The following is a 13,859-nucleotide window of genomic DNA, read 5'->3' as shown; positions in this document are numbered from 1 at the left end:
TTCTATTCTATTCCCTCATGTTACAAACACTTTCTTTCAGAAAAATGTGAACTGCACAGCGAGTGAATGTCGGCTGGTAGCAGACTGCTCTCGAAAAGGATGTCCTGCCGTCCCCACGTGTGTTGGTATGTCTTTGATAGCTATCGTGGTTGAAGATAGACACATGCAGACGTCCTGCCGACTCCCATGTGTTGGTATGTCTTTGATAGCTATCGTGGTTGTAGACAGACACATGCAGACGTCCTGCCGACCCCCATGTGTTGGTGTGTCTTTGATAACTATCGTGGTTGTAGACAGACACATGCAGACGTCCTGCCGACCCCCATGTGTTGGTATGTCTTTGATAGCTATCGTGGTTGAAGATAGACACATGCAGACGTCCTGCCGACTCCCATGTGTTGGTATGTCTTTGATAGCTATCGTGGTTGAAGATAGACACATGCAGACGTCCTGCCGACCCCCATGTGTTGGTGTGTCTTTGATAGCTATCGTGGTTGAAGATAGACACATGCAGACGTCCTGTCGACCCCCATGTGTTGGTGTGTCTTTGATAGCTATCGTGGTTGAAGATAGACACGTGGAGATGTCCTGCCGACCCTACATGTGTTGGTATGTCTTTGATAACTATCGTGGTTGAAGACAGACACATGGAGACGTCCTGCCGACCCCACATGTGTTGGTGTGTCTTTGATAGCTATCGTGGTTGAAGATAGACACATGCAGACGTCCTGCCAACCCCCATGTGTTGGTATGTCTTTGATAGCTATCGTGGTTGAAGATAGACACATACATATGTCCTGCCGACCCCACATGTGTTGGTATGTCTTTGGTAGCTATCGTGGTTGTAGACAGACACATGCAGACGTCCTGCCGACCCCACATGTATTGGTGTGTCTTTGATAACTATCGTGGTTGATGATAGACACATGCAGATGTCCTGCCGACCCCACATGTGTTGGTATGTCTTTGATAGCTATCGTGGTTGAAGACAGACACATGGAGATGTCCTGCCGACCCCACATGTGTTGGTATGTCTTTGATAGCTATCGTGGTTGACGATAGACACATGCAGACGTCCTGCCGACCCCCCATGTGTTGGTATGTCTTTGATAGCTATCGTGGGTGAAGATAGACACATGCGGATGTCCATAGACGAGGCAAATGTGACACCAAAGGGGGCGTACATGTTTAATATACATATGTTTTAGAACTAACTAATAGCACTGGATGAGGTTATGCATACTTTGACTTGAGTTGTGATGGTAACCCATCAACTGTTTTCAGCAGACTGTTCATCACATCTATAACATTTCTATATTAACAACATTTTAAGTGTATTTTGAACTGTCAAATTCTGTAATATAATTTCTTTCATAAACACATCAACGTCAGAGAATAACCGGTCTCCTTTAGTCTTCAACGTAAATACAGCAGAAAGTGTAAGCATGTCCTGCTATTATTAAAATAGTTTTATGTCATTGATGTCAATCCTTCTCTGATTACAGACCCCTCACCCACACCTTCACTGAACTGTGACATTGGCAAGCCTGCTCTGAATTCCTACGGCAATGAAATCTCTTGTGCAGGAGGGGGTGCATGTCCAGTCAACACTGTGTGTATGGCACATCCAACAGGGGCACCCGCCGTCTGCTGTTTCAAACCAGCTGGTACATAGTATTTCTCATAACAGTACATATAGTCATAAACGAAATCTCATTCATGGGAAATGTATAGTGAGGGAGTTTACTGCATTACACAATGTGATATCATGTGCTCCAAATCATAGCCAATACAGCATAACCTCAGTGAATCTGTGCCCTACACCGATAGCCAATACAGCATAACCTCAGTGAATCTGTGCCCTACACCCATAGCCAATACACCATAAACTCAGTGAATCTGTTCCCAACACCCACAGGCAATACACCATAACCTCAGTGAATCTGTTCCCCACACCAATAGCCAATACACCATAAACTCACTGAACCTGCACCCCCCCCCCCCCCCCCCCCCCCTCAGCCAATACAGTATAACCTCTGTGAACCTGTTCCCATCAGCCATAGTCAATTCAGCATAGCCTCAGTGAACATGTGTCCCACACCCATAGCGAATACACCATAACCTCAGTGAACATGTGCCCCACGGCCTCAGCCAATACACCATAACCTCAGTGAACCTGTTCCCCACACCCATAGCGAATACACCATAACCTCAGTGAACATGTGCCCCACACCCATAGCTAATACACCATAACCTCAATGAACCTGTTCCCCACACCCACAGCTAATACACCATAACCTCAATGAACCTGTTCCCCACACCCATAGCCAATACACCATAACCTCAGTGAACCTGTGCCCTACACCCACAGCCAATGCACCATAACCTCAATGAACCTCTTCCCCACACCAATAGCCAATACAGCATAACCTCAGTGAACCTGTGCCCTACAGCCACAGCCAATGCAGTATAACCTCTGTGAACCTGTGCCCGACACCCACAGCCAATGCAGTATAACCTCAGCGAACCTGTGCCCAACACCCACAGCCAATACAGTATAACCTCTGTGAACCTGTGCCCTACACCAACAGCTAATACACCATAACCTCAGCGAACCTGTGCACAACACCCATAGCCAATACAGCATAACCTCAATGAACATGTGCCCCACGCCCATAGTCAATACAGCATAACCTCAGTGAACCTGTTCCCAACACCCATAGCTAATACACCAAAACCTCAGTGAACCTGTTCCCCACACCCATAGCTAATACACCATAACCTCAGTGAACATGTGCCCCACGCCCATAACCAATACAGCATAACCTCAGCGAACCTGTGCACAACACCCATAGCTAATACACCATAACCTCAGTGAATCTGTTTCCCACACCCACAGCCAATACACCATAACCTCAGTTAACCTGTTCCCAACACCCATAGCTAATACACCAAAACCTCAGTGAACCTGTGCACAACACCCATAGCCGATACAGCATAACCTCAGAGAACATGTGCCCCACGCCCATAGCCAATACAGCATAACCTCAGCGAACAATCCATACTAACCACCAAACCATCATCGCTCGGCTCAGATATCCTACACAGGGCTTAGACACACTACTCAACTACTATTTCATCGGAAGGACCATCAACATGGCATAGGTGACCAAGTGACATGGGACATCAATACTACTCAAGTGATATGGGACATCAATTGCTATATCTAGGATACTGTTCAGGTACCTTGAAACGTCAGTGAGATACCGATGCAAAATATCAGCTTTTTTGTTTAGGCCCAACAACACCCCAACCACCACCAACGCCATCATTCCCTACAGGCGATCCTTGCGAACCAGGGGTGAGTCTTCTTTTGACCTACAAGTTCATGAAATCTGTGTAAGTTATTAACTTACTTTTTCATTTCAGTTAATGTTATAATGTTCAAGATATCTCCGAATGACAATTTCCGCAGGTGTTCAATATGCGCTACATATCAATACATAATGGTATTCACTTTCCACGTTTCCGTAGCTACACATAGCACATATTCTTTGGTTTCTGTGCATGCCCACGTCTCTACCAGTTTCTATTTCTAGACGATGTGAGCCACATCTTAACCTTGCCGAAGCCACACTGTAGCATTAATAGTGATACAGTTTTAAATAAAGAGTGTGAGAACGTTTTAGAGCCTAGGGGTAGGGAGGCATGCCAATCCTGTTGATACATATACTTTGATCTAGCCATGTCTAGAATGTATACTGCCAATAGCTTGATCTTCCCAGCCAAAACCAAATCCCATTTTAATATATTAATAATCTTACTTGTTAATGTTTCCATGGCTAGTATCTAGTAGTAGTAGATTATAGCATCTTTTGGGAAAACGACAGGGTTTGCATACACAACAACTTATACTTGTATTTAATACAACGTTTATAAGCCCACACACATTTATATATATACCTTCCACATTCACCACGGACAACGTGGTTGGGGGTAGATAATTCTTCACCAAGGAAATATTTACCAGCTAACATCAGCGTTACTATTATAGTCTTATCCCCGTATTTCCGCCTCGTATAAAAGAACAGGCATTACGTTTGAGACATATTTAAAAAGAAATACATCATGCAGGAGAGGTTTCAAATTTTAAAGGAATTTAAAATACCAAAGAAGATCTTTTTGTATTGTAGAATAGAACTTTTCAGGACAAGTTTTGTTGAAAATATGATTCCCAGATATTTATATAAAGTTACATGCTTAATATAGTTACTCTGCAAATGCCATTTTTAGACATGCACTTAAGATTTATTCAAATTTACTGCTAAATTATATTCCTTACAACACTCATCTAACACGTTAATTTGTTTTTGTAAAACAGAAATAGTCTCTGAAAAATAATTACATCATCAGCAAACAAAAGTACAAAAAAGTTGCGTTAATTCAGGATGTACTTGGATGCCTGGATAACATGATAATTCTTTTTATTTTGCCAGTTCATGTATAAATTTTGAAAATAAAACAGTTCGCAAAACACAACCTTGACGTACACCAATATTACACTCAAACATCTCAAACAACAGGAATAATCATATTTTACACATGACTTTACAGAGTCAGAAATAGATGTAATACAACCTATATGTTTTGTTGATATTCCTTTTTGAAGCAAAACTGTCCATAACTTGGATCTATTCACCAGATAAAAGGGATTGGTGAAGTCAACACAAAATGCATATAATTTACATTTTTGGGCTTAAATGCTATTAGCGACTGATTTTTAAAGAAAGATATATTATCAATAGTTGCACACCCGGCACGGAGCCCTACCTGCCACTCAACAACCCTGTTGTTGAGTTACAACACTAGAGATCCGTTAAATTCCTCTGTCGTTTGGCGAAGTTAGCTAACTATACTGAGATCTGTGTCAGTGTTTAATGTTGAGCACTGCACAGTAACAAGCATCTTTACATTATTGGTGTATGTAGGTGAATGTCAACTGCACAGCGGGTACATGCAGACTGGTGGTGGACTGTCGAATCCCAGGGTGCCCGGCTGTTCCTAAGTGTGTCGGTAGGTACACGTGAATTCATCCAAGGCCGATTGGATTTCATGATTTAGATATTGTTGCTCACAAATAGCTTTGTAGTTTATGATACAAAATAAGCGTTTATGCAGATTGGCAAACGTAAGAAGGATGGGTGAGTTTAAAAGGGAAAAGAAGAAATGTTTATTCGAAATGTTAGCATGTTTGATAGTGTTACAGTAAGATGTACATATGAGATCAGGCATTGACATCGACAGAACCTGATTCAAATGTCAACAGTGTGTTTGCCTATGTAGTTGTAATATATTTGTTGTTATTTTCTAATAATAGCCAGAATTATAGGACAAAAACATAGGAAATAATTTCATCATATGTTCTGATTATGGTTTCGGCTGCGTTCGGCGAACCACAAAACCAAAAATACAAAACGTCGTCTAATTTACATTAAAAAGACCACAGTGACTTTTCGTGTGAGATTCGCTTTCATGCTGACGATGGCAGAGCTGTCGTAATCAATGTTTGATTGTTCACAGTTTGAGGACATGATTTGTCAATGTATATATACCCCATTATGTTGTAGATCCCTCCCCGGACCCGTCACTGAACTGCTTAATAGGTGACCCCGCTCTGAACCCAGACTTACGGGAAATCTCCTGTGTTGGGGGAGCTGCATGTCCCCGAAACACAGCGTGTTTTGCCGCCCCGTCAGGATCACCAGCAGTCTGTTGCTACACCCCAGGTAGGAGTACTGAATTCAGCAGGACACCAGGTGTTAATCAAATGCTCCCTGTTCTGCCGGTTGAGCTCGATGTCACAGTGGCTTACCAAGATACATTGGTAGCCATGCTGACCTAGGAATAGGTTTCTGTTAGATGACTTCATGATGACCTTATTGGCACTATGTTACAGGAATCGTATTAGTAGGAGTACCTTGTGCATTTAGGTCGATGAGAGTAGATCCTAAAAACAGGAAGAGGTTCAGAAATGAGTGACTGAGTCAGTGAGTTGGATTATTGCTCCTTTGCACAATATGCCAGTCAGATCAGGGCGTATCACCTCTGGAGAAGAACGTTACGCAGCTGACAAACCGAGACAAATTACCTGTGATTCGAACCCACGGGTACAGATTTCTGGCACCCTCAAGTGACGCAACTCTGCACAACATCGAGGTTTGGAAATGCCGTATGTATAGTGTAGGTTCTCCAAACGGTTAACATGAACATCCAATAAGAGATGGCATTCACCCCGTATATTAGCACTATTTATTCACAGATGTAGAACGAGATCTACATTTAGCAACACAGTGCAACATCGTGAGAAATCCTGTATGTCATTCAATCATACTGACAACACCAGTTGAAGATGTCCTCATCTCGTAACCGTCTTTTCAAAATCTATTAATGTATGTCTGTACATTTGTAAGACAGTAAAATACTATATCAGTAGGTACATGTATGCTGTTCACGTACGTTGACACTTCAGTAAAATACTATATCAGTAGGTACATGTATGCTGTTCACGTACGTTGACACTTCAGTAAAATACTATATCAGTAGGTACATGTATGCTGTTCACGACGTTGACACTTCAGTAAAATACTATATCAGTAGGTACATGTATGCTGTTCACGTACGTTGACACTTCAGTATGATACAATATCAGTAGGTACATGTATGCTGTTCACGACGTTGACACTTCAGTAAGATACTATATCAGTAGGTACATGTATGCTGTTCACGTACGTTGACACTTCAGTAGGATACCGTTGCAACATGTCAGTCATTGTCTTCAGTGCCACCAAGACCCGAACCATCAAGGCCATCCCCCCCTACAGGCGACCCTTGTGAACCAGGGGTGAGTCTTTTTCAGTCTACATGTTCACAAAATCTGTATGAGTAACTGACTCATTCTTTCATTTCAATATTTTACGATACTGACAATTATCTCCAAATGAAATGTCAGGTTATTCTTGTGACATGAGTACATGATGAGCACCCGATGAGACGCCTTCTCGTCACCACACGTGCATCTATCTGTACAGTTACCTTCTACCTTCTACTATTTGATCTGTATGTGAAAAAAGCATACAACAAGGAATTTTCACATCAATTATAACCGCGAAATTCCGCTGGCGAATTTAGGTGACTGTACTAAGATATATGTCAATGGTAAATATTGAGCATTACTGTGGTTCTTGGGTCTAAGTGTTTTTAATTTGTAATTCCAACTTGTTTGGATTCCCTTTATTTTTCATGTCTCATGTCTTGACGTTGAATAAGCATAATTCTCAAATGGCCTCAAAATATAACACCAAAGAATGTTTTACTTTGATACACAACAAATGACATTTAACTGTGGCCAAGTCGTCTAAGGCGCTGCGATTCGCTATGCAGAGTTGCGTCCCTTTAACACACCAGAAACCTATGATTGTGGGTTCGAATCCCGGTTCGCCCCGATTATGTTTCCAGGTTTGTCAGCTCCATAATCGTGCTCGTGTATTTTACCGAAGTGGTAAATGTCTGAGAGCTGCATCACTTCGGGCTTTCCTCCCACATTAAGTTAACACGCCGCGATATGACTTAATACTGTTAAAGCGGCGTTAAACCCAACTCACTCACTTACTCACTCACTTCTCTATGTTAACAACTACCTGTACATTATTGTTGTATGTAGGTGAATGTCAACTGCACAGCGGGTACATGCAGACTGGTGGAGGACTGTCGAATCCGTGGGTGCCCCGCTGTTCCTAAGTGTATCGGTAGGTCACAAATCGCTTATAAAGTGTTTGCAAGGATCACTCAATTCATTATCTCATACAAAATAGAGCAAAACAAAACTCTTCACAGGACTGTATCACAATACTTTCAATAGACTTAAACTTTCAAATAGTCAGCTTTCCTTTTATTTCGTGCAATATTCAACCATCACGAGCCTTCGGTGTCTACTTTTCACAACTTTAAAGGAACAGTCGAGCATGCTTTTTTCTTAGACGATTACAACAGTTGTTTAGGGTTACAACATTCAAGGCCTCAGAAAATCTTTCAAAACGTTTCATGGTTGACATTTTGAAATTTGACACATCAGTGACACAGTTGATGTATGTTGAAATTCCCAATTTTAACTTGTACCATATGTTCCCATGTTTCAGGTGAACAATTAATTTGTCTTTGCGTGTGTTTGTGACGGGTAGCGGGTGCCGTCGCTGGGAACATCTGGTATCATAACTACTTGAAAGTGATTTATATGATCAGATCAGACACAGGATGGATCAGACAAATGATCAATCAGATCTGACAAACGATGGATCAGATCAGACACATCATGATGGATCAGATCAGACACAGGATGGATCAGATCAGACACATGATGGATCAGATCAGACACAGGATTATTAGATCAGACACATGATGGATCCAATCAGACACATGATGGATCCGATCAGACACAATATGATCAGATCAGACACATGATGGATCAGATCAGACGCATGGTGATCAGGTCAGACACATGATGAAGCAGGCACACGATTGTTCAGATCAGAATCATGATGGAGCAGGGGCATTATGATCAGATCAGACACATGATGATCAGATCAGACTCATGATGGAGAAGACACATGGTAATCAGTTCAGACACATGATGGATCCGATCAGATACATGATGATCAGATCAGACTCATGATGATCAGATCAGATACACTGATGATCAGATCAGACACAGGATGGATCAGATCAGACACACGATGGATCAGATCAGACACATGATCATCAGATCAGACACATGATGAAGCAGGCACACGATTGTTCAGATCAGACTCATGATGGAGGAGACACATGTTAATCAGATGGAGCAGGGGCATTATGATCAGATCAGACTCATGATGATCAGATCAGACACATGATGGAGCAGACACATGATGATCCGATCAGACTCATGATGGAGCAGACACATGATGGATCAGATCACACACATGATGGATCATATCAGACACAGGATGATCAGATCAGACACATGATGGATCAGATCAGACACATGATCAGATCAGACACATGATGGATCAGATCAGACACATGATTGATCAGTTCTGACACATGATGGATCAGATCAGAATCATGATGGATCCGATCAGAAACATGATGGATCAGATCAGACACAGGATTATCAGATCAGACACATGGTGGATCCAATCAGACACATGATGATCAGGTCAGACACATGATGAAGCAGGCACACGATTGTTCAGATCAGACTCATGATGGAGAAGACACATGTTAATCAGATGGAGCAGGGGCATTATGATCAGATCAGACTCATGATGATCAGATCAGACACATGATGGAGCAGACACATGATGATCCGATCAGACTCATGATTGATCAGTTCTGACACATGATGGATCAGATCAGACACATCATGATGGATCAGATCAGACTAATGATGGATCCCATCAGAGACATGATGGATCAGATCAGACACAGGATTATCAGATCAGACACATGATGGATCCAATCAGACACATGATGATCAGATCAGACACATGATGGATCAGATCAGACACATGATGATCAGGTCAGACACATGATGAAGCAGGCACACGATTGTTCAGATCAGACTCATGATGGAGGAGACACATGTTAATCAGATGGAGCAGGGGCATTATGATCAGATCAGACTCATGATGATCAGATCAGACACATGATGGAGCAGACACATGATGATCCGATCAGACTCATGATGGAGAAGACACATGATGGATCCGATCAGATACATGATGATCAGATCAGACTCATGATTGAGAAGACACATGGTAATCAGATCAGGCACATGATGATCAGATCAGACACATGATGGAGCAGACACATGGTAATCAGATCAGATTCATGATGGAGAAGACACATGGAAATCAGATCAGACACATGATGGATCCGATCAGATACATGATGATCAGATCAGACACAGGATTGATCAGATCAGACAAACGATGGATCAGATCAGATACATTGTCATCAGATCAGACACAGGGTGGAGCAGACACATGATGGAGCAGATCACACACATGATGGATCATATCAGACACAGGATGATCAGATCAGACACATGATGGATCAGATCAGACACATGATAAGATCAGACACATGATGGATCAGAACAGACACATGATGGATCCGATCAGACACATGATGGATCCGATCAGACACATGATGGATCACATCAGACACATGACGATCCGATCAGACACAAGATGGAGCAGACACATGATGGATCAGATCAGACACAGGATGGAGAAAACACGTGGTAATCAAATCAGACACATGATGGATCAGATCAGACACATGATAAGATCAGACACATGATGGATCAGAACAGACACATGATGGATCCGATCAGACACGTGATGGATCCAATCAGACACATGATGGATCCGATCAGACACATGATGGATCCGATCAGACACATGATAATCAGAGCAGACACATGATGGAGCCGACAAATGTTGGTTATGCTTATTCACAAACCGGAATTAACGAACATGAGCCTTTCTTCTAATAGTTACAATTTTAGGCCTAATAAGGAAGCCAAGCTGAATATAGTTACAGTTATAGACCTAAGAAGGAAGCCAAGCTGAATATAGTTACAGTTATAGACCTAAGAAGGAAACCAAGCTGAATATAGTTACAGTTATAGACCTAAGAAGGAAGCCAAGCTGAATATAGTTACAGTTATAGACCTAAGAAGGAAGCCAAGCTGAATATAGTTACAGTTATAGGCCTAAGAAGGAAGCCAAGCTGAATATAGTTTATGTTTCATAAGACCAGTTGATTGGCGATGTCCAATTAGGTCCATATAGGAGGTGATGCTGGGGAGGCTTCCGATACATGTGTTTTAAATATCCACTTTCGTACCCACTTTGCACAAGCACAAACACATACACAAAACCACAGCATCAGAGTTCTTCTGTACAAACAGATTCTTAAATGTTTTCAATTCATGTCAGTTTCTCATCTCATAGACCGAGACCCACCACTTCCACCTCCACCTGACGTCTGTCCCGTGGGTACACCTGTACTTGGCGCAGACTTAAAGCAGCTGTATTGTGGCCGCGGAGGGAGAAGATGTCCCGGGAATACTTACTGCGTTATTCATCCCGCGGATAGATATGCTGTATGCTGTTTTGGTTCTGGTCCAGGTATTTCTTAGAATGTTCTTCTAACTGGTATCGGGGCGGTTGGTTACGCCGTCACACCGTGGACCCGAGTTCGATTCCCAACAAGGGTACAATGTGTGACGCCCATTTCTTGTGTCCCCCTCCGTGGTATTGCTGGAATATTGGGTATCAATGTTTTCTTGTAACAGCTATAGTAACATTTAGACAGCAGCTACAGATATCATAATTATAGTATAGGCCCAGTGAAACTGTCGATTCCATTCTGGTTTATCAATACTCCCATTAACTGTCTGAGTTAATTTCAGGGGACATTTATGACACACAAAATGCATTCAGAAGAACTGTATTGAGTTTCATTTTCTCCACCAGCTCAAACAACAGTTCCAATACCAGTGTCAACATCAGCACCAACATCAGCACCAGGACCTGTGGGTCCCTGTGAACCTGGTGTAAGTACACATGTACTTGTCGCACATTAATACCCAAGAATACCATCTTTGATGACGTCTATGATAAGCATATCTAATATTTTGAGACTGCTTTATTAATCATGTTTTCCTTCAATCAGCAGATATTCACACATAACACTTCCTTTGTACACAGGTCAATGTGAACTGTACGAAAGGCGAATGTCGACTGGTGGCCAATTGTGAAAGATGGCCGTGTTTTGCGCACCCAACGTGTGTTGGTATGGTATAATTCCTTTATATTCGTTGTCAGACATTGAATAATCCCCACATTTTTGAAAATATATGTCTTTGTAAAACATTGTTTTGCTCGGTTGTTGATCAGGAGACAGTCATTAATCGTGTATAAATTGTTTTCAAGGATTTCCACACAATTGACCACTCAATTCATAATCTCATACTTATAATACATAATGGAATTTGACGCTTAAATTAAGCAGCAGCTACATCGATGATCTGATATCGTTCTTTGATGGTCAAATAGTCAATTCCATTTCAAAGATTACTCACATTGAGCAAGAAATACCACCGACACCGAATCATCTGTTTCATATTTAGATTTTTGCAGAAGGATTCAGGGTGACTCTCTACGGGACTGTATGACAAGACTCTCCATGATTTTCAAATTTCAAATAGTCAACTTTCCCTTTCTTTATATCGAACAATATCCCAGCATTTCGAGCCTTCATCGTCTACTTTCTTAGACGATTTCAAAAGTTGTTAAGGGTTTATGTTGAAATTCCCTATTTTAACCTGTACAATCGGTTCCCATATTTTAGCTGAACAATTAATTTGTCTCTGCGTGTGTTTGTGACGGGTACCGCCGCCGGGACAGGATGTGCTCACCACTTCGTGAACACCTGGTATCATTACTATAGTATACTGATTCATAAACATATTCTTATGACATTGCCGGAATCGAATAATCTGCTTTTAGCAGAGCTGTCTAATGATTATGAAAAGGGTTGTATTGCTTTCATTCATCTACATTGGGATGTACTTTACTTCATGATCTGAATTCTTGAAAGTAACTCAGTGTCACAACAGACGTTATGCCAGTGTTCATGATCGGAACTTGTCAGAAGCCAATGTACAAGATATCTAGGGTGGGGTCTCTATCGCACCAGACCTGTGTTGTTATCTGCATAAGGACAATATTGGCATCATGATATGAAAACGCCTGTAACACCACATGTGTGTGGCGTTTGATGTGTGCAGCGACATGTGTTTGGTGTCATCACTGGTTTTCAGCGCTCCATTCATATAATTCTTGCTGATATAGGGGGACACGGGTGGCCCAGTCGTCTAAGGCGCCGCAATTTGCTGTGCAGAGTTGCGTACCTTGGGTACGCCAGAAACCTATGATTGTGGATTCGAATCCCGGTTCGCCCCGATTATGTTTCTAGGTTTGTCAGCACCATACCCGTGCTCGCGGGTTTCACAGAAGTGGTAAATGTCTGAGACCTGCATCACTTCGGGCTTTCCTCCCACATTAAGCAGACACGCCGCGATATAACTAGAATACTGTTAAAAGCGGCGTTTAACCCAACTCACTCACTCACTCACTCACTTCACTCACTTTTACGCCCATTGGAATCTGTTTCGGGGGATAATGGACACCGGGCTGTTCCATTCTGACCATACTTGTTCATGCCTATCATTATCGTCGTTTGAAGATAACTTTATTATTCGGAATAGGAGTTCGACTAAACCACTTTCTTCAAGACCGTCCATGTACTAGTATTTCATTTGCACATCATTTGCACATCTACACAACACGCTTCAAACTCTATTATACTGCAGGCACTTTCTGATTTTTAAGTGTCTCTGCAAAGGGAATGTTTCACAAAGTAGTGTTGAAATCATTTAATGGAAAGTTCCAATAACTACATAATAAGGTCACTGGACGCTTGATGGATCAGACACATGGTGGGGCAGACATATTATGGAGCGGACATATGATGGATGTGCTTATTCACAAACCGGAAATGATTAACCTTTCTTTTTATAGTTACAGTTATAGACATAATTAGGAAGCCAAGCTGAATGCAGTTTATGTTTCATAAGACCAGTTGATGGGCGATGTCCAAATATGTCCATATAGGAGGACTGTAGCTCGAAGGTGATGCTGTGGAGGCGTCCGATACAAGAGTTTTGACTGTGGTCATCGATGTACACT

The 13,859-nt window shown here is 42.0% G+C and overlaps 1 protein-coding gene across 1 annotated transcript in view; it reads left to right on the top strand.

Annotated features, from left to right (window-relative positions):
• The window catches only part of LOC139475708 (uncharacterized), a 54,916-nt gene that overhangs the window by 22,578 nt on the left and 18,479 nt on the right, over positions 1-13,859 (top strand). The window contains exons 10-19 of the mRNA XM_071258896.1: positions 41-125; positions 1,506-1,667; positions 3,297-3,361; positions 4,989-5,073; positions 5,628-5,786; positions 6,840-6,901; positions 7,721-7,805; positions 11,058-11,234; positions 11,607-11,662; positions 11,817-11,901. Coding sequence (XP_071114997.1) covers positions 41-125; positions 1,506-1,667; positions 3,297-3,361; positions 4,989-5,073; positions 5,628-5,786; positions 6,840-6,901; positions 7,721-7,805; positions 11,058-11,234; positions 11,607-11,662; positions 11,817-11,901 — 1,021 coding nt within the window. The remainder of the gene's footprint in view (positions 1-40; positions 126-1,505; positions 1,668-3,296; positions 3,362-4,988; positions 5,074-5,627; positions 5,787-6,839; positions 6,902-7,720; positions 7,806-11,057; positions 11,235-11,606; positions 11,663-11,816; positions 11,902-13,859) is intronic.

This window comes from Haliotis cracherodii, unplaced genomic scaffold, assembly GCF_022045235.1.
Source record: "Haliotis cracherodii isolate W230 unplaced genomic scaffold, xgHalCrac1.p SCAF_3, whole genome shotgun sequence".
Taxonomy (NCBI): domain Eukaryota; kingdom Metazoa; phylum Mollusca; class Gastropoda; order Lepetellida; family Haliotidae; genus Haliotis; species Haliotis cracherodii.
The sequence above is the reverse complement of the archived record's forward strand: the minus strand, read 5'-3'. Positions and strand labels throughout refer to the sequence as shown.